Genomic DNA, 20,642 nt, shown 5'->3' with positions numbered 1-20,642 from the left:
TCTTCAGTAACAAACACTTGATTCTTAGCTAAAACAGTCTCGGTTGTTCAGGCTGTATTTGGAATTATTTAGTATAGACTATAATAAATGAGCCAGGTGATAAGTAGTCTCCCTCCATCACCCCCACGTATAGGAACATCAGAATTTTCTGTCATAGAGCAGAGCATATAGCACATTCCAATAGCCACCTCTTTTCATGATACTGGATTTATTAAGTAATAATAAAAAGCAATAGAGTAAATTGGGAAGATTAGAAGAAAAAAAAAAAAGTAACTTTCCAGTTAGACCCAGAAGTGTATTAACTAGTTGCTGCAAAATAAATTCCTTGAAGCTAAATCTTTAAATAAGTAGATACATTAGCTATTTTTAATCACACTGTAAGAGAAACAGTTCTTCCAGCTGAGCTTGTAGGAAAGTGTAAGTTACTGAAGCATGGATAAGCAAATAACCTTGTGTTTGTGTTACAGTAGTTGTCTGTAAAGTATCTTCTCTATCTTTTTTTTTTTTTTTTTTTTTTTGGCAACATTATCTCATTCGATTTAATACAAATTGAATTTATATTTGTTTGCAATAAGGAGGAAGTGTCTGTTGAAGTCCTGAAGACCTACATTCAGGTAAGCTTTCAAGAATATATTTCGTTTTCTCTGACAGTTTAGACAAAAAGGAAGAAAAAGGACTAAAGGTTACAGGATGGAAGCAGCTATGAGGCAGTTCGTACTCTCTGAATACATACAAGAAGCTTGCTGAGTATGCAGTGTTTCTGTCAGCAACACTTGAATAAGATGTAGCTTGTTGACCTTTGCTTAGAAGCTGAGAAATAAATGGAATTTTCCAATGAAAATAAACAATCAGCCATCTGCGTTACACATCAATTAATGTGCATTACTTAGGTGTTTACACAGAGGAATATAACTTTTTTTTAATGCATACTTTTTATTCTGCAGCGGCTGATATCTGAGAAGCACACGGATTTAATAGCATTTTACGTTAGCTACTTGCCCCCAGAGCTATCTGTTTCTCAGTATGCTCTGTTCCTAGAAGATGTTACTGAAAGTGATCAACGCCACCACTGTCTTGAATTAGCAAGAGAAGCAGGTGAGATATGCTGGTATTCTAATTATAGTTTTATATAATGGGTTATGCTGTCTTTTAGCAGATCTTGATGCAAACCTGGCTATGAAGATGATGTTTTCTTCCTGTCTCTCTTCATTTTTCAACTAAATAAAATCAGCTTACCGATCACTTCTTCAAGTATTTAAATTAGGTCTTCTAACTGGAACCTGGAATTGCAGTTCTTTTTATAAAGTAAACTAAATAGCACTTCTGCTTGCGAATCACGTCCAAACACAACAGGAACTGTGTGCCCACTTTCTGTCTCAAATACACGCTCTGAAGTTTGACAAATGATCTATATGCAGTCCAGGACGGACTGATGTTTGGGGTTCTCTGTTATCTCAGATATACCTACAATAAATTGTCTATATCAAAAGCCTGTAATTTAGGGTGGCAATGTGAGTATTACTAGACTGATTACTAGGAGTAAGAAGTAAGATCTACAGACAGAGTCTGAGATTCATTCAGTGGCAAGTTTGAATTTCTGATCAGTGTTGCACAATACTTTTAACCTAGGTCTGGATGTTGCAGCGATAACAAAAACTGTTGTTGAAAACATCCGCAAGAAGGATGCTGGTGAATTCAGTCACCATGATCATATGTTAGACACAGGCACGACAGAGGTGAGTAACTTTTTTGGGCAGATACTCTGGTTTCCAGAAAAGTACAGAGTCCTTTACCATATATAATCTTAATTTCTCTTTAAACAATGGTGGAAATTGTCTCGAAAAAGGCTGTGAGGAAAACAAGCTTTCCATATGGTCAAGTGAGGAGGTGAATTGGATGAATTCTTAACTTTGTTTCTACATCTCCTTGATCTGGGCTGTGATGTGTGTCATTCAGCAGCGAGCTTGTATGAGAGCAGTAATTGAAGATAAAGCCAGTGAAATAACTGGGACAAAATATGTTGTAGCTGAGAGCAGGGTATTATCCTAGCTTCTGAGAATTATGAGGATTGACACTTCGGAGCTCAATTGCACATCATTACATGTTCCAGTAATATATTCTAGCTACTACACACATAGCCTTACTGACAGGTTTTTTGTCATTACTGATTCAGCTGGATCCAGTCCAGTGCTTTAGTGCCCACAAGGCAGTTAATAGCTAGCATTCTTTCTGCAGAGTATCCTTTAGAAAGCAAGCAATAGTTTGCAAACTTGTAGCAATGTTTTGCCCTTTAATAGAAAGTTTACTCTTGCATCCTGTCTGAGCTAAAATAGGAAGCTTACCTAAGGCAGCAGCTGGAAAACTCCGGTTGCAGGCTGATTGAACCCCTCAAGTTTATAGCAAGGGTTCCATAAACCATGTTTATGCAGAGCATTCATAAAAATTTGAGGAAGGTGCAAGGTAATCCATAAAAACTCTTGAGAGTTGTTGCTCATCCGTTGGTCTGAAAGTCTTGGCAATACTTGGAAATGGATTTTGGCTGAATCTCGACTGCAGAGCTTGTTTTGTAAGCTTTTCATACAAAACATAGGAATAAAGTGATTCTTACTAGTATGTTAAAATGCTGTCCAAAGATCTCTAGAAACCTGCGTGTTTTGTTGACCTGATTTATTGTATTTAACATCATCTGTATGCTTGAAATGTTGGTGAATCTAACTAATATGTTGGCTTTTACAGGTGGATCGGCTGAAAATAGATGTAATTGACTGGCTCGTATTTGATCCTGCACAGAGGGCAGAAGCACTTAAGCAAAGCAATGCAATCATGAGGAAGTTCTTGGGTAATAAACTTCACAAATACTGTAGGCTTTTTAAATGTTGTTTTTGTTCTCATTGACTATTGGGATTACGTTTTATGTAACTTTGAATCTAGTCTGCTAAAAAGCATGGGCAATATAGTAGAGAGAGCACAGTCTGATCCATCTTTTTTACTTTTAATGAACAATTGTGGTACAGTTTGTCTTTTTATACAAATAAAGTATGGAAAGTACAGCACTGTTGACACTCAGTTTGCATTCTTGTAGCATCCAAGAAACATGAAGCTGCAAAAGATGTGTTTGTGAAGATTCCCCAGGACTCTATAGCAGAAATATATAACCAATGGGAAGAACAGGGAATGGAGACTTCACTTCCAGCTGAAGATGACAATGCCATAAGAGAACATTTGTGTATTCGGGCATATTTGGTGAGTTTCAAATATAGTTCCAACCGTACTCAAGTTATTACTTAAAAATAAGGGTGGCTTTGCCTCGGTGGTGAGATTTTAAACTTAGTCCATTTGATTTGATTTCTGATTCCTGGATGCACTGAAAGTTTACAAAATAGTGAGGTCCTTTCTATACTTGTTACAAAGTAAATTTTGGCTTTTGGTGCATTTAATGACATTCTTAAAAATGAGTGAAAAATGTCCATTGTTCCCAATGCAATCCAGGAAGCCCATGAAACCTTCAATGAATGGTTTAAACACATGAACTCAGCTCCACAGAAGCCTTCTTTGGTGCCGCAAGCAAGTTTTACTGAAAAAGTGGCCCATGAACATAAAGAGAAAAAGTATGAGGTAGGTAAAATTTCCAGTTATTTACTATAAATATTTATATTCTTGCATAGGAGGCAGTCTTAGTTTAACCAAACAGAAGTCTGCTAACTCATCTTGCGTAAGAACTCTATTATAAAACACCTTGTTTCTGTGCTGAAAAGGGAAGTATAAAACAGAAGAATAGTAAGGCAGCTGCACAATAAATTCTCAGGCTTCTTTCTTATGTGACAGCTGTACTTATGATACCATATGGTAAATATTCATTATATGTGTCAGCGTTATAAATACATCTGACTACTTGATTTTGCTATTAACCGTTCCCTAGAAGTGGAGGATGAAGGCTGTTTTGTGTTTTATTTGTCACATTTTCATTTCTGAAAGATGCTGCTGTGTTTTGGTGTGTTTTTTTTCTTTCTTTTTTTTCAGAAGTTCTTTTTGGATATCTGTCCAGTATGAGTATGCTATATTCAGTTTCTTCAAGTATTGTTTTTATAAGCATGACAGAATAAATTATTTAAAGCTAGCTTCTTCTAGTGGCTTTGACTGTTCCTGAACAACTTTTGATACTCTGTACAGGGAATGAAGTGGTGATGGCAGTTAGCAGCAGGCTAAGTTTTAGCCATTGGCTGAAGATTGTAATTTGAATTAGAGATGTGCTAGCTGCTATATGCAAGGTGAAGGTTCTGTGTTAAAATAGCCTCGGAAATTATCCTGTCTCACAGCAGATTATTTTTTTTTTTTTCTTTGCCAGGTGGACTACGGTATTTGGAAAGGTCTCTTGGATGCTCTTACAGCTGATGTGAAAGAGAAAATGTACAACGTGTTGCTGTTTGTTGATGGAGGATGGATGGTTGATGTTAGAGAGGTAAAATGAACTTTTATATCATGGCATAAACCACAAACGCTGGATTGTACCCAGCTGCAACTTTGTCATCTTTAGCTTGACGTCCTTGTGTTTACTCAGCAATAATTCTCTCTGGCCTTGCTGTGACCGGTTTCAGATTGCTTCCCCTTCACTCACTTTATAGATCAGATCTGGCAGTCCAGTCTAGGCTGGTTAGCCCAGTTTTTTGCCTCTGATACTGCTAATTGCTTGATTGTGTGAAGTTGCCCTTTAAAGGTAAATATTCATAATACTCATTCATGTTTTGCTATACTAAGGATGCTGAGGACGACCCTGAACGAACACATCAGATGATTTTGCTGCGCAAGCTGTGTCTGCCAATGATGTGCTTTTTACTGCACACGGTGTTACACAGTACTGGACAGTATCAGGAGTGCCTGAGATTGGCTGACATGGTCGCTTCTGAGCGACACAAGCTTTATACGGTGAGTTACTGAGCTCTAGACAGCTTGGCTTCCAATTAAAACTTCTGTGGGTTGACTGTGGGAAAAGCTTCTATTCAGAAAGGAAGATACCATATGGTACTGAACATCCTCAGTTTCTTCATCTCTTCCCATTCGCTGCAGTAGTAAAGGCTTTCTTTGTGTGCTGACTGAAAGCAATCTAGGAATTAAATTTGAAATTCATCATCACTGAAGATGATAACTCAGTTTTTCTGAGTAGTGCAGTTACTAATTTTTGGACGAGGGCTATTGAAATAAGTTGAGCTGTAAAACTGTAACTGATTTTTTTCTATTACATTTCAGAACATTTTATAAGCACGTTTCATTTTGGAGTATGTGGTTTACCTAACCTCTCCCTCCAAGACCCTGAAAAACAATCCCTCCAAAATATATCACCAAAAAAGGCACACTGTCCTGTGCTCCCTCCCCCCCAAAAAAAGAAACCTGATGAGAACCATCAACACTAAGAAAAATACTGTGATGTATTTACATGGATTGGCTTAATACAGTGTGCAGCAATAAGAGAAACACTAAACTGGGCTGCTTCCCAATAATTTTTGTAGTAGTCATAAGACAGAATTGTCTTGATGTTACTTGCAGGTTTTGAATACTGCCTCTAGCTCCCCGTCCCTTAATGAATGCCATTCTGATATGTCTGTTTTGGACACTGTCCTAAATGAAAAATAAATGAAAACATTGTGTAACTCAGTCAACCACCATTTATTTTGATATCAGTGCAATTCGTCGTACAGAAATATAACTCAATTGAGTATTTTTTATTTTTAGGTGTTTTCAAAAGAAGAACTCAAAAAACTTCTACAGAAACTGAGGGAATCTTCTCTGATGCTTCTGGACCAGGACCTCGATCCACTGGGATATGAAATTCAGTCATAGATTTTTGTGTAGATACTTGCAAAGACTTCTGAACATGAAGTTTAGACACATCGATTACAAGAACAAAACCACACCTCAGTGAAGCTGTTCTGATCTTTGCTTAAAGAAAAACAACAGCTCAGCTTTAAGTTATGAACGTGACAAAGCCTGACCAACGTGAGAAGATATTTGTTACATGCCCTCTTTTGTATTCTTTTCTAATAAAAGTGGTTTTCAAACACGGTGTTCATTCTACTCTAAACTGTCTGTGTATGGGGAGGGCGTGAACCTCTGCTTCAGTGCACTGGAGCACTCCCTCTAGAGCAGAAGCATTATTCAGCAGCAGGAGAATGTGCAAAGGGTGGGTGAAAAAGGGATGAGGAGGCATAGAGTCATTAGGGTTGGAAAAGCCCTCCAGGATCACCTGGTCCAACCAGCAATGGTTAGCAATGTCACCCACTGAACCGTGTCCCCAAGCACCACGTCCAGCCTGTCCTTGAGCACCCCCAGGGACGGTGACTCCACCACCTCCCTGGGCAGCCCGTCCCCGTGCCTAATTACTCTTCCTGAGCAGCCATGCCTCCTCATTCCCACCCTGAGCCTCCCCTGGGGCACCTTGAGGCCATTCCCTCTGTTCCCATCCCTATTTCCCTGCGAGCAACGCGGCCTCCCCTGACCCCCCTCTCCCCCCCAGCTCCCCCAGCCGCTCCTCACCGGGCTTTCACAGCGGGGGAAGGCGCCGGGAGCCGGGCGGCGGCCGCCGGGCCCCGTCCCCGTCCCCCGGTGCGGGCGGCGCCGCCGGAAGGCGCGGGGCCACGTGGCGCGGGGGCGGGCACGGCAGCGGCGGGGCGGGGCGGGGGCGCTGCTGCCGCTGCCGCTGCCGCTCGCGGTGCCCCCGCTGCCGGTGCCCCCGGTGCCGGTCCCGGTGCGGGTCCCGGTGGCGGTGGCGGCCCCGCCGAGCGCCATGGGCTGGGTGCCGGCGCAGGGCCGCCTGGCGGCGGGGCTGCTGGTGAACCTGTCCGCCTCCATCTGCATCGTGTTCCTGAACAAGTGGCTGTACGTGCGCCTGGGCTTCCCCAACCTCAGCCTCACCCTGGTGCACTTCGCCATCACCTGGCTCGGCCTCTACCTCTGCCAGGCGCTCGGCGCCTTCGCCCCCAAGAGCCTGCGGCCCGCCCAGGTGCTGCCCCTGGCCCTCAGCTTCTGCGGCTTCGTCGTCTTCACCAACCTCTCCCTGCAGAGCAACACCATCGGCACCTACCAGCTGGCCAAGGCCATGACCACGCCGGTCATCGTGGCCATCCAGAGCCTGGCCTACGGCAAGACCTTCCCGCTGCGCATCAAGCTCACGCTGGTGAGGGGCTGTGAGTGGATTTGGGGGGGTTTGGGGAGGTTTCGGGGGGCTTCGGGGGCGGCTCCGTCACCAGGTGCCTCTCGCCCGCAGGTGCCCATCACGCTGGGCGTCTTCCTCAACTCCTACTACGACGTCAAGTTCAACGCCCTCGGCATGGTGTTCGCCACGCTGGGCGTCCTGGTCACCTCGCTCTACCAAGTGGTGGGTACAGCTTGGGGTGGGGACAGGGGGTGAAGGTGGTCACCAAAATGCGCTTGGTGTTCTGAGGACCTCGCATCTGGGCCCTTCCCAGATGGGCAAGATTTATTATGGGGAGAAAAATTGGTGTGTCTGAGGGTTGCCTTAGCCCTTTCTGCTGTAGCGCTGGGCTAAAATCCCATGATCAGCACCTTGTCTGCCGTGACCCTGAAAGATTCCCAAATTAGAGTCCCCTGTCACGTTGACCCGATAGCCATCATCACGTTGAACTCTAATTTGTTCATGGCAGATGCTCTGTGCCTCCAAAAGGAGCAAGGCTCTGCAACCTGTAGCACGCAAGATGAGAGATAATGGTCTTCTGTCCTGTTTGGGGGCAGAAGGGGAGCGACGGGGCGTACTAACCTCAGGTGGCTGTGCACTGGAGAAATGACAACACCTGAGTGAAATTATTCTGTAATTTTTCCAAAAAAAAATAGCCAAGTTATATTATATGCACTGAAATCTGTGTTAGCAGTGAACATGGCATCGAAGGAGCAAAAGTCGCTACATTTGGTCGTCAGTTTTATTTTTTAATATAGCTCTGGAAATATTCCTGACAATAAACTGCAGAATTTTTGTCTGTGGAAGTAAATGGACGGCTTTGAAAAGCAGCATAAGCTGCGCTGCAATCAGTGAGGATTAGCAAGCGATGTACACAACATCAGAAGCACAGCATATAAAGAAGGGGGGTGAGAGGTGCTCCCTGCAGCTGCTTGCTGTTTTGGCGGAGGTGCTCAGCTCCATCCTAGAGAGGGTCTTGAATTTGCCTTGATTAGAAAGGAGCTGGCGTTTTCTTCCCAGCTCTGCTACTTTTTTTGTTCCTCCTCGAGTATAATACCTTGCTGCCAGGCAGGAAGGAAGGAAAAGGAAGGTTTAGGTGCTAGGCATTTAGCTGAGGGGGGTTTCACTGTTTTCTCTTTCCTCCTCCCATGGCTGCGTTCCGGTGCTTGTGTGCTTACAAAAGCCAACACCTGGCCCTCTGGATAGGGAACAGTAGGCAGCAATGCTCACCAGTTCAGTGTTACCCTAATATCGTCTGCATGGCGCGCCCTCTGTATTAGTACATGGTTTGGGGTTGCTTTCCTCCTGTTTAACAGCTTTCTCTCTTGGTTTTAGTGGGTAGGAGCGAAGCAGCATGAGTTGCAGGTAAACTCTATGCAGCTGCTGTACTATCAGGCACCAATGTCCTCGGCTATGTTGTTGTTCATCATACCCTTCTTCGAGCCAGTCTTTGGAGAAGGGGGGATATTTGGGCCCTGGACACTTTCTGCTGTGGTAAGACTTTCATTGACTCTTTTTTTCCTTAAATAAGCCATTGTTGCTGACGTATTTAAATTTGATATTTGTTGCTAAGATCTGTTTCTTTGTGAAACAAACAGATTTTTGTACAGTCGTTAACTATGATGAGATGAGAGGGGCATGTGGAAAGAGGGAAAAAAAAACAAAACTTGTGTCTGCCCCGCTTCCTCTTAGAGGAGTTTGTCTGTCAGTTGATTTACCTCCTTATTCTTGTTTCTGTTTAGAAGGCACCTGAACCACAGGAAAATCTGACAAAATCCAGAAGCTTCCCCTAGGGTATTAAATTAGAAATATGTAAGTGCCCTGGTTCCAGCTCTTACTGTCCACTCAGAAAAGAGATAAGCATGCTCACTTCTGCCACTCTCAACTCCTCTTCTGTGGAAGGTTGCCAGCGTTGGTTGCTCTCTAGAAAGGCCAGTTTGCTTTCAGCAAGAAGGCTGCAATTTCTCTTGAGCCTTCTGATGTCCTTGGTGTCACCAGAAGAAAGCCAGTGGTGTTTGGTGTTTTCTCACCACCGCTGATCACACCACTCCATGACGGGTGGAAGTAGTGCTGGAGTTTGTGAACGGAATAGCAAGTATTCAGAATAGTAAAATTGGATAATTTTCCTTTTTTTTTTTTTTCTTTGTTGACCATCTCTCAAAGGTGATGAATGTAACTTCTGTGCGTATGAGTAGCCAGGTTTTCTAAATCACTCATAGCTGTTTGTTGAGAGTAAAGGAGAAAAGGCGTGCGGTGCTATCAGTGTGTATTTATGGACATCATACCCTGAGCTACTCATACGCATCACCGGTGCCTGCACTGACTTGAAATTGTTTCTGTTTTTGTTCTCAATATGTCTTTCCTGCCTGATATTTTGCATTTGCAAGTCAAGGAGCCTAACTAAATAACCTGGAATGGGTATGGATGGTCTGAAGTGTGCTGGGGTGCTGACTGTGTCTGTTAATCCACAGATAATGGTCCTACTGTCGGGTGTAATAGCCTTCATGGTCAACTTGTCCATCTACTGGATCATTGGAAATACGTCACCTGTCACGTATCCTTTGTAACGTTCAGTTGTTTCTCCTGTTCCCAGATAAATTATGTTAGCGTTCATTTGGCTGGGTCTGCTGTGGGAACCTGCTTTGTAACCTGCCTGATTTTTTTTACATGATGGAGGTGGGAAAGCACATTCACGTTTTAGTGCCTTTTATTTCTTTGGTCATGGTTTGTAGAGATCACCACCGTTAACTCCCTGACGTGACCTTCATGCCTACAAGGGTTATTTAACCTGAGTTTGGCTACCTCGAGGAGGAACTGGTGTGTCAACGCGTTTGGTAGGACGGGTGGAAAGCTGTACATGGAGGTTAACTCTTCCCATGGCTGCAGAGATGCTAGGGAGTTGTGCGAGATGAAGTCAATGCGATGCACCTTTACGTGCCTTGGATGTAATCGATGACGTTCCCGAGTGTTTCTGTTAACAGCAAGTATCAATATTATTTTGTTGCAATCCTTAACAGCCGCCTAGATATAACATGTTCGGCCATTTCAAGTTCTGCATCACCCTCCTGGGAGGCTGCCTCTTGTTTAAGGACCCGCTGTCTGTTAACCAAGGCCTCGGGATCCTGTGCACGCTGCTGGGCATTTTAGCCTACACGCACTTCAAGCTGAGCGAGCAGGAAAGCAATAAGAGTAAATTGGCTCAGCGCCCGTGAAGCTTTGGTGTTCTGGAGACTGGGAGTATTGGGAAGGAGAACAAATATTTCAGTACGCGTTGGTTCCAGAATGCACGAAATCGCCTCATCCGTTTTGAGCCATGGTTTTAGTTTAACTGCCGGGATGGTCGCTCTGTAACCGAGACAAACTGATTGAATTATGTGACGTGCCAGGGTTTGCCCAGCGTGGTCTGGCCTGTCACTTTCAATTTAAATGGTCACTTAAAAAGACGTGGCACACTTCAAATTGCTGTGGAAATTTTACGAAAGTAATTATGTTTTTTGCATACCAAACAAAATCGCGATGGCTACTGGACTGGGAGAGAAGGAGAGAAGTCCGCTTGCCTTTGTGACCATGCCAGTATTTATGGTTGTGAGGAAACTCGGAGGCGCTTTAATGCAGACGTGCTGGTGTGTAATGACGCTTCCTCCCTTTTGTCTGCTGGATGATGACGAGGACAAGCACCTTGCTTTGTTGTTCTAGGCAGGGCTGCCAAACTCATTCCTGTTTCTTACATCCTTTCTTCCGTGTGCTTGACTTGAACACTGACGAGTTTCAGCTAAAGAAATGAGAGAAAATTACTGGAGGAGGGAGACATTGGAAGACGGTGAAGCCTTGGGCCAAGCAGGAAAACGGTTCTGAGCTGTCCATCTTAAATTTTGCTTCTGCTCTGTCAGGACGTTAACAAATTCATCGGGGATTTCAGAAAACGTGTTGCTGCTTCGTGATTTTCCCTGTGCCAAAACCCAGGCTGGACACGAGATCTTGTCCGTACTCGCAAGCCTAATCAAATCTCCGATTTTACAGTAATAATCACCAAATATTTTGCAGCCCGTGCTAAAAACATTCCCGGAGGAATCTTTGGGAAGGTCCCAGCCTGCAGCGGGAGTGAGGGCTGCGTGGTTCCCTGCTGCCCCAGAAGCCTTGGGCAGCATCCGTGCATGTCTCTGGTTTTGGGGATCACTGCCAGGTGCCCGGGCAGCGCCAGCAAGGCAGCGCTCACCCACCAGAGAGGCCCCAAAAACGTGTCCAAGGGACTGAGGAGCGCGAGGTGGGACCCACTTCTGCTCTAATTCGGGAGCGCTTTGAAAATTACTTCATGCCGGTAGCAAGCACTGATTTTTGACAGCATGGGAGGAAGGAGAAGTTGAGCACTGTTCTATTTTAAAAAGGGAAGGAGAAATAAAAGCTCTCGGTGAGTCTGGTGGAAGCATATGCTCGCTAGATTCGCGAGGTTCGAATCGATCTGCGGCATCTTGCTCCTTACGCTCTGGAGTTTATTTTGCCTTCATCTACCTCTAGCAGATTTAAGGAGGGGAATTACGTGAACAAAAACAGGTGTTCGAGTTTTGCAGCCATCAAGAGAAATATTTAATTCCTCTGAGCTAAGTCTTCATGTAAGAAACAACGCAGACCTGACGCTCATAAGTTATTTATTCTGTTACAGCATTCGTGGCTTAAGAAACAGTAACTTCTCTGTGCAACCTCAGCTTAGGCTGTAATACTCCATAACATTTCAGAGTCAGAAACACCCCAGTAACTTCACATCTTTACCGACTGTGTCCTAGCCGTTGTACTGGTCCAAGGGTAGTTTTTAATGCATTTTTGTAATTCTATAATTAGTTTAAAAATCCAGCCTGGACTGCTGAAGGATGTGTTCAGACAGGACAGGCTCTGGATGCACATCCTTCAGCAGGTACACTACGAAAGCCATTTGCATTAATTTGTGCTGTGCACAAGTTCTCCTAAAATACAAACCACAGAGACTGATGGGTAGCGAACAGTGAGTTTGAAGCCTCGATGACGACAGTATTTGGGATGGGACTGGAGTGTGGCAAAACGAACAAAACAGATGCCTGAAAATACAAAAGGCGCTGCAGGGAGGGGAGCAGATCTGCAGGAGAAAGGCAATAGCACGGCGTGAAGCAAAACGCTGTAAATACAGCCCGTTTCTGGAACGTCCAAGTCTCGAAGGTCACTTAGGTGACGTGATTTTTTTTTTTGCATATGTTCAAGAGCTCTCCTTTGAGATTCACCTGTTGTACCTAACAAATAAAGTATCTTGAACTTTTTCTTTGTCGTGTGGTTCAAAGTGTTGAATTCAGGAGGCTCTTTATGTGTGTTGGTTCTTTGGATACCGTACGTGGGGTGGGAATAAAGGTTTAACCACTGGGCTGACAGCTGCTTGTTGAGGGGGAGAACAGATCTTGTCTCTTTTCATCTCCTGCTTGAATCGCCTGCACCTGAAGGATATAGGTGTATGTAAGGCAAAGTGGTGCCACTCGGGTTTCTGTCTAATTTTTGGAGCTGGCACATTTTAGGGCTGATCTCGTGAGGAATGCAGGAGGCTGCGTGCCTGCCCTCCCTGACACACAGACCCACCTGGAGGTGCGCACGTGCCTGCACGCTCAGAAGCTGCCTGGCTGCCTTTATTCACCCCCTGCTCAACCTCCCCCAAAACTTAGGCACCAGCCAACCCCTTCCCTTACAGACCAGCTTATGGACAGTTTGTGGGAATGAATCCTGTGGAAGGTTGTAAAACAGTAAAAAGGAAGGAAAGGGTGAAAGGGACTTTCAGGTTGAACCATTGTACTGTAAGTGCTGTGATAACACACTTAGCCCAACTTTCGAATCCTGAGGTAAGAGCAGAGTTTTAGGAAAATCACTGATGCTTACCCAGGAGCAGAGTCACTTACTCTGCTTTTTGCTGCATCACTTTAACATGTGTTCATGCCATTTATATGCATTCAGTTCAGTTTGGGCTTCCACAGAAGAGAAATCAGAGTCTCAACATCTTTAACAACGTGTACGAACCGTGGTATTTACTGTCTGCTTCTGTTTTGACTTCATATTTTATATATGACTGAGCTGTAGTAACAAGTTGGACTTTGGTCCTTTTCTGCTCTCAAGTGCTTTGCTGCCTATCTTAGCTTGTTTTTTACTTTACAAAGTTCCCATTGCTGTAGTTGCAGGGTAAAAGCTAGCACAGATACGAGGGTGGCATTTAAAAATCAGAGCAGATCCAGATGGTTCTGTGAAAAACATGAGTCACTGATGGCAGAGTTATCCTAGCTAACCCCGTCCCTGCAAGTACTCTGTAACGCATCCACCAGGTTTTCTCATTTTCCCCAGAGGACGGGAAGCTGCCTTCGCTCACACACAGACTCCCGGCTCAGAGCTCTGTGTCACCCCCACCTTTGGTAACTCAGCATTTTTTTGATGGATTTTGTGTCTGGTTTTGTGTAAGCTCTTGGAGGCAGCACACCAGAGGAGTTTTCCTGTTGATGGGCGAGCGGCTGCGCTCTCGGGCCTGAGGTCGGAGGAGAAAGCTGTGCTTCTGCTCAGCGTATGAAAAGGGGGCTTGTCCTCCAGGAAGCCTACCTTCAGGACAGAGCGTCAATTCAGCAGCAGTATATCCTCCTCTGTCTCCTGTCAGGAAACGAACGCCCAGCAGCGGCTGAAGCAACCTTTAAGCCTAGTGTGGGCTGCCCCTGGATTTCCTTAAACTTTTTTTTGGAAGTATTATCCACTCAATGCAGGTTAAGTATTACGGTAAACGTTCATTTTGATAGTGCCCTACATAGCAGGAACTTCAGAAGAGCATTTCATAACATTTGGGAGTACAGCTAAGGTCTGACCCATGTCCGCTTTGTCACATCTTCAATATCTATCAAAAGGCAATGACGGATTTCTTAACTGGCTGTGTGTATTTGTCCAGGTGGGCTGTTGAGAAGAGACAGTGCTGTGCTACTAAACACTGGCATGCTGTTAGTGTACAGAGCAGCGATTTAGAAACATCCTGTGGCATATTGCTGCAGTTCAGGGAGGGAGAAGGCTCACTGATAGGTGAGAGAGCTTTTAATCTTTTTTGGTTTTGACAGCAACCAAGAGGCTTTAAGGGAATTCAGAGAGCAAGCCTGACTGTCCCTCAATTTACCTTTCATATTAAGATTTTTCTCCCAAGATGTTTGTTCTGCTCCCAGTTACACAGCTGGTATCTTACCTAGCTTTTAAAGAAGCACATTTCGGGTTACAGACCTGCAGTGTTTGTTTAGGTTGTGTTTTATGTTTTTTTTTGTTTTGGTTTGGTTTGGTTTTTCTCCTAAAATTTTATCGTAGCCATTCATAACCCAGCTTCCCTGATCGATGAGAAACAAACGTGAGGAATGCTGCATACATGAAAGGTAGACTGGATAGGTGGTGAAGACGTGCTTTGTTTCACAGAACATCACTCTCCTAACCGTGGAGATGCATCCCTTTCGTTTTGTTCCCCGAGCATTGTCATGTAGATGCCCAGAAGCACCACGATCTGTTGCATACAAATCCTCTTCCTGCTGGTGCTCTCTGATAGCTGCTCAGCCTCCCATTTGACAGCTCAGTTGCTGCAGAGATGATTAGGATGACATTAGGCTGTCAGCTGCCAAAGGTTAAGAACATGACGTGAAAAACCATCACCATGAGCTGATACAATCTTGAGTAACGAGAAATTTGTTCGAAAACACAGACATCTTACCAAAAAGACCACTGGGGAGAGGTGTGGGTTTCTCTCCGGACAAATGTTGTAACAAAGTGCAGGAGTTGAATTGGGTGAGTTCTTGCTGCGCTGCGGTAGCTGACAAATTTAGTTTCAAGCATTCTTTAGTAATACTCAGACATAAATGCCATGCAAAAAAAAAATGAATAGCTGGATTCAGGCAGTAAAAGATCTTTGCCAGCCCCATCCCACAGCGATGGGTAACCTTCCTGAAAGAAGGGAGCTGCTGTTCCTCCTCCCGTTCGCTCGGTGATGCCCGAAAGCTGCCCTGTGTGTTCAGCCCTGTCAGCTGCTGGAGTGGAAACCCCTCACCTCTCCCCGAGCAGCAGTAAAAAGTAACACAAACGCTGTCAGCTTGTGCTGCAGTGCCCGGGCAGCCCTGCTGCAGGGGATCCGACCCAGCCCGAAGCAGCCTGTGCTACAACAGGAACTGATGAAAGGGGAAAGGCCAGCCCTTCTCGCTGCTTTGGCTGAAAACAATTACTCATCTCTTCAAAATTTAGTCTTCGTTACTTCCCTGTAGGAGGTCTGTCAGAAAGCTCCCTTTCCTGTTTCACTCTGCCCCTTCTGTATCAAGTGTGAAGATGCAAAGTTTTAGGGAATTTGGCAGTCGAGACAGGAATCGTATTCACCGCCCGCGTAAATGCACTGACCTCACGTGCAGCCTGTCAGAAAAGCCCAGGATTATTTTTAGACCTGTGTATGGCTGTGTCACGTCCAGGAAGTACGGGGAGGAGGAGATCTCTGCTTGAAGCACAGCAGGGGAGTGTAATTTTTCATGACCTTTTTGTGTGTGTGTGTATTTACCTCCTTGTGAAGCGCAGGCCGAGCAGCAAACTTGTTTAAAGGAGCTCTCTTCTGGCCGAGGGAAGCACGTGGAGCAGTCCTGGCTACTGGGACCCCCAGCACAGGGGGGGGCTGTGTGTTTGAAATAAAAAAGAGAGACTGGATTAAGAGAAAACTGGGAGGAGTTCTCAGCACATACACATCTAGGCAGGTTTTTGAATATAGGGTCTAAGTTTAGATCCCTAACTCCACAATTAGGCATCCCAATAGCAGGGCTGGATTTGTCAGTGTGAACTCGCTCCCTTTCGGTTGTACTTTCTGGAGAATGGCATGGGCTCAGCATTTCCAGAAACGGAGCTGCATAGCTGACAAGCTTGACATTTTTTTGGTCTCCGAATAAATGAAGTATGCTGCTTACCAGAGAGCCAGAGTCCTTGTTCTGCTGCCTTACCCTGCCTGTAATGTTTTTATCTTTCTTACAGAACATTTGCATTCCTTTCCTTTTTTTTTTTTATATATATTTTTTTCCTGTTGTGCAACTACATGCAGTGACTAAAAAAGGTTTTGTTTTACAATACGCTGGAGTTGCACAGTAAAAACTTTTATTAAGATCTTGTGATTTATTTACAAGTGTGCGTGTTGAATCCGTTCAGGTTTCCGTCTCTGAGCTGAGTGGAAAAACCCCTCATGCTATAAAACATCAACTGTTGTAGAATAAAACGCTCCTCCCCAGGGAGTGGAAAGGCAATATGAAGGTGTTCTGGGATCCAGGCTGGTTTGCTCGTTAAATATGTTTCTCGTGGTGGTTACTCAAAGGCTGGTTTCCTATTTCTTAGTCCAGCTGAAAGGAGAAACCAACAGCAGGGGTCACACGTTCTTTAGGAAATTGCGACAGGTTTCTGAAAACGCATGATCTCGCTTTTCCAAGGGCAATATGACTCTGCTGATCAGGATAAAAAATCTCCCAGTGCTTTGCTGCCCCTGAGGTGGTGCAGGGGATGGGCACACGGGAGGCTGATGTTGAGCAGGGGCTGCTCAGCGCCCACCCAACGCTGTTTTTGTAGACCTGGGTGTGAGGCTACAGAACCGGCTGCCTTTGGTTGTGGTTCAAACCTCATCTGGGATGCCGAAGGGAGAAATTCACACGTAAATGAAGCAGCAAATGGACTGGCAGATCTCTGTTCTCCCTGCCCAAAGGTCTTTGGGAAGTTTGTGTGTTGGTCCCGCTTTTCAGCCTGCTCCATTGAGCTGAACGAGTCTGTGCTGCATCAGCTGCTGCTGCTTCCCTGAAGAGAGCTTTACTCATCTGAGAGCCTGTAATAATTCACAGTGTGTCACACAAGCTGGAAATCATTGAGATATTACTTCTAAAGGCTGGTTAACTTCCTAATTGCTGTCACGTGTCCCTCAGCAAGCCAGAATTTAAATTTCTTGTAGCTAAATATTCTCGGTGGTTTTGGAACTGTGTAAAGGTGAGATGAGCAGCCCCCTGCTCTCAGGAGCTTCCTTTTAAAAATACGTGTGGGTCACTATGAACAAAGATGTGTAAAGAAATTGTTTTAGCATGTGACATCCTTATTTACTAGGAGAATTTAACATGTTTGGGCTATGAGTGAATGAAATTAAACCTCTGGAAACATCTGCAAAAGCAGTTTGCCAGGATTGGGTCGTATCAGAGGAAGAAGCACTGTTTGCATTGAAAACTGGGATGAAAAACAAGTGAAAATGGAGGGCTGATACACATACAGAGTGTAGATAAAACCATGCTGTGTTCTGAGTTTTACTGCAGTTACCTTTTTGGTCTTGCATAAAGTAACTGCGTGGCTGTGTGGACCAGGAGGACAGTGATGAGAGACACCAGCGCTCCCCAGCTACTTGTGGCTTCTCTTCCAGAGACTATTTTCCTTTCCCACCCGTGTCAGCAAAGAGGAATGTGTGCCTGTGCTGTGCAACCCTTTGAGCTACAGCTTCATACAAATTGTGAATCAAACCCACTGGGATGTGGCAGTGATCCCCCTGCTCTGTGTGTTGCAGGGGCAGTGACTTTGGCTAAGAAAGTGCAGTCATCAGCAGAGGGAAGTGATGGCTTGGACCTGAGCGACTTTATTTGCTAGCTCTGCTTGCTCAAAGCTGCAATAACAACAGCAAATCGTGCCTGCTACTAGGCAAAGAAATACCAAGGTCGTGGTTTTGGAATTGCATGGGGAGAAAGCTCCAGGAGCGTTGCAAAGATAGCTGCATGACAAGGGAGAATTCCCTTAAGCCGCTGTGCAAGTGGAATGCAAAATCCACACCTGAGAGGTGCTCTCTGGGTGTCAAGATGTGCATTTCCAAAGAAGTTCCCACCAAAGAGAACAGGTTCATCCTGAAGTACAGAGTAAATGAGCTGTAAAACAGAACAGTCTGCAAATTACCATCAGAAGTGTCTTTGTGGACACAATCAACCCAAGGTATCTTGCAAAGAGAGCTTTCGGCTCCCTTGCAGCACAGGAGCAGCTGGATAGGGCCAGCTGAAGCAATTCTCAGGGGTAATATGCACTCTGCTTCCCCCTGAGGAGCACCTGAGGGAAACTGCTGGGAATTTGGACCCAGTTCTATCACATGAGATGCTGCAAGGACAGTCAGCCCCGGTGACTGATAGCACAGGTAGTGGTGGGACACCCAGGGTGTGGTTAGAAGAGAAGGGAAAGATCACTGACTGGCTCCCTGCCTGCAGAAGGGGTTATTTCTGGGCCCCATTTCCATCCCCAGTTTTGCTCCAGCAAGGAAACTGCAGCCTGTCTTCTGACAGCCAGGTAAGTCATCAATGGGTTTGTGAAATTTTTCTTCGTTTATTTCAAAAAGAGACTTTCTTTGCTTACATGTATTTGAGAGGAAAAAAAAAAAAAAAAAAAAAAAAAAAAGCCACCTTTTCTCCAGCAGATGGCAGAATCACTGACAAAACCATCACTGACGAACCTTACACAGCCAGCACAGTCTCAGGCTGAGCGAGGCAAGGTTTGTAAGCCGAGTAATGGCTGTCAGACCAACTAATGTAGCCAAGAGAGGTGGCACAAAACCAACGCAGTGACCTACGCAGCCTTCAAAAACGTATATACCAGTTGCACTGGCAACTCTACAACCTCTTCTCTGCAAACCTCGCCTTGCTGATAAGGATGGTTGATGTTATCCTCCTCTGTATTGCCCACTGTTAATTAGAAAGAGGTTTCGGTTTGTAGGGCAGCAGGGGTAAGGGATTCCCCTTCATTTTATTCTGGAACAAAAACAAGTCACCAGAAAGAGAGCCACGTGTCTTGATCTTGTTCAAGTTTCTGTAGTGCAGCTGGACCCATCAGAGCCCTCCTCCAGCTAAAACACGCTGGAAACCAGTACCAGGTGACTTTCAGATGGGAGCTGTGAAAAACTAAAGCTCTACAGTAAAGCAAGAGAGGCAGGGTGTCAAATATATGGATATTAAAATGCTAGCAAAGAAGTAAACCTTCCAGCTATCTGCTTCTGTATTGATCCAGTTCTGGAAGACTTTTTTAAACATAACTATAGAAAAATTAAGACACATCAGAGTATTTGCAGAACGCTTTACAAGATCTTTATATTAAACTTTTTTCATATGTTTAGAGACTGTATTTTTTAAATAGACTTTGGAAATACGAACAAAATCTGGAAAGCAGCAATGACAAGGAGGGGAGAAGCAGACAAAGAATGCGCAGGTATAAGAAAGACACCAAAGGAAGCAAGTGGAGAAATCAAGAGGGATATGTAAAAGAGCACAGGAACTCCAGAATGCCAAACTCCACTTCGTTAGCTTCTCACTGCAGCTTTGAGAATGGCAAATGTATGTAAGAGCTTTCCCCATGATTCAGGAGAATCACTGTCATGTTCCAGGGCTTTGTCACCCAAGTTGGCACAAGCAGATGAATCATCAAAGCTGTTGCAACTGATGCAGAAGTGCCTGCTACATCCCTTTGGGTCACAAAATCCCTCCCAGGGACACCCAGCTATCTTCTCAGCCCGATCAAGCACCTGTGCTTAGCTCCTTGCACCTGGCCTTACAAGTCTGCCACAGAAAAAGTGTGGGGTTTTTGTTGTTGTTCTGTTTTGTTTTTGTCTCTGTGGTTACTCGTAATAGAAGGAGAAATATTTTTTGCAGAAAACCCCAAGATCTTTAGAGACATTTGCCTGTTCTGTTAAAGCATAGAAGTGTCTACTTTGTTCTCCCTTTACAGTCACGGTCTGTTAATTCTGGGATGTGAGGTTTAGTCTCTACTTCACAACCCTTTTTTTTTTACCAGGCATTTGAATAGGAAAAAGGATCTGTGAGATGTACTCTGAGTAGCTGTAGAATGGGAAATTGATACAGCTGATACACGGGTGGAGCCTAAATGCTGGAGGCTAAATAGGAGCCTCCTGTGTTCTGTTTTGTTTTGTTCTGTTTTGTTTTGTTTTGTTTTGTTTTAGGCCAGTAACCTTGGTGAGAACAAGGAACAAACTGTCAGGACCAGCGGAAGGAAGTGGTCCCAACCAGGGACATTAAGAACATCGGTGAATAAACATTTTTCATCACATCCTTAACATTCACTGATATGAATATGCCATAGCGATAAGGTACTTAGACAATCCTGGCCAGCGGAGAGCAAGATGACTAGTTACATCCTTTGTGGACACCTAAGTAGAGAAAAGCCATGCATGTGGCTGCAGGAGATAAACCACATGATCACCCATAAACAAAAATGAAGTTCAAAGAGATTTCAGAAATATAAATTTTCTTTGCTAGAACAAGTAATCTGGGAAAGGGTCGCTCAGGATGGAATTACAATGTGTGGCCCACTTCAGCTGTATGGTAAAGTGAATGCTAGGCCGGTTGAAGAAGATTCTCTGTATAAATCATGTGTAACTCCCCTTCAGATCTCTCTTTTAATCAGAACA

General features: G+C 44.5%; 2 protein-coding genes across 2 annotated transcripts in view; both read left to right on the top strand.

Annotated features, from left to right (window-relative positions):
• NUP107 (nucleoporin 107) overlaps positions 1 to 6,072 on the top strand; it is a 28,711-nt gene extending 22,639 nt beyond the window's left edge. Inside the window, exons 20-28 of the mRNA XM_082779873.1 lie at positions 576 to 614; positions 945 to 1,095; positions 1,630 to 1,736; positions 2,737 to 2,839; positions 3,083 to 3,243; positions 3,490 to 3,615; positions 4,346 to 4,459; positions 4,756 to 4,923; positions 5,728 to 6,072. Coding sequence (XP_082635999.1) covers positions 576 to 614; positions 945 to 1,095; positions 1,630 to 1,736; positions 2,737 to 2,839; positions 3,083 to 3,243; positions 3,490 to 3,615; positions 4,346 to 4,459; positions 4,756 to 4,923; positions 5,728 to 5,835 — 1,077 coding nt within the window. The 3' untranslated portion in view covers positions 5,836 to 6,072. The remainder of the gene's footprint in view (positions 1 to 575; positions 615 to 944; positions 1,096 to 1,629; positions 1,737 to 2,736; positions 2,840 to 3,082; positions 3,244 to 3,489; positions 3,616 to 4,345; positions 4,460 to 4,755; positions 4,924 to 5,727) is intronic.
• A 602-nt stretch (positions 6,073 to 6,674) lies between these two features.
• Positions 6,675 to 12,471, top strand: SLC35E3 (solute carrier family 35 member E3). Its single transcript, XM_082752025.1, has 5 exons — positions 6,675 to 7,168; positions 7,259 to 7,369; positions 8,522 to 8,680; positions 9,658 to 9,740; positions 10,212 to 12,471. The coding sequence occupies exons 1-5, from the start codon at positions 6,779 to 6,781 to the stop codon at positions 10,396 to 10,398; spliced, it is 930 nt and encodes a 309-aa protein (XP_082608151.1). The 5' UTR covers positions 6,675 to 6,778; the 3' UTR covers positions 10,399 to 12,471.
• The last annotated feature ends 8,171 nt before the right edge of the window (positions 12,472 to 20,642 follow it).

This window comes from Aythya marila, assembly GCF_965140915.1.
Source record: "Aythya marila genome assembly, chromosome: 1".
Lineage (NCBI taxonomy): Eukaryota > Metazoa > Chordata > Aves > Anseriformes > Anatidae > Aythya > Aythya marila.
This window is presented reverse-complemented; position numbering and strand designations above follow the sequence as displayed.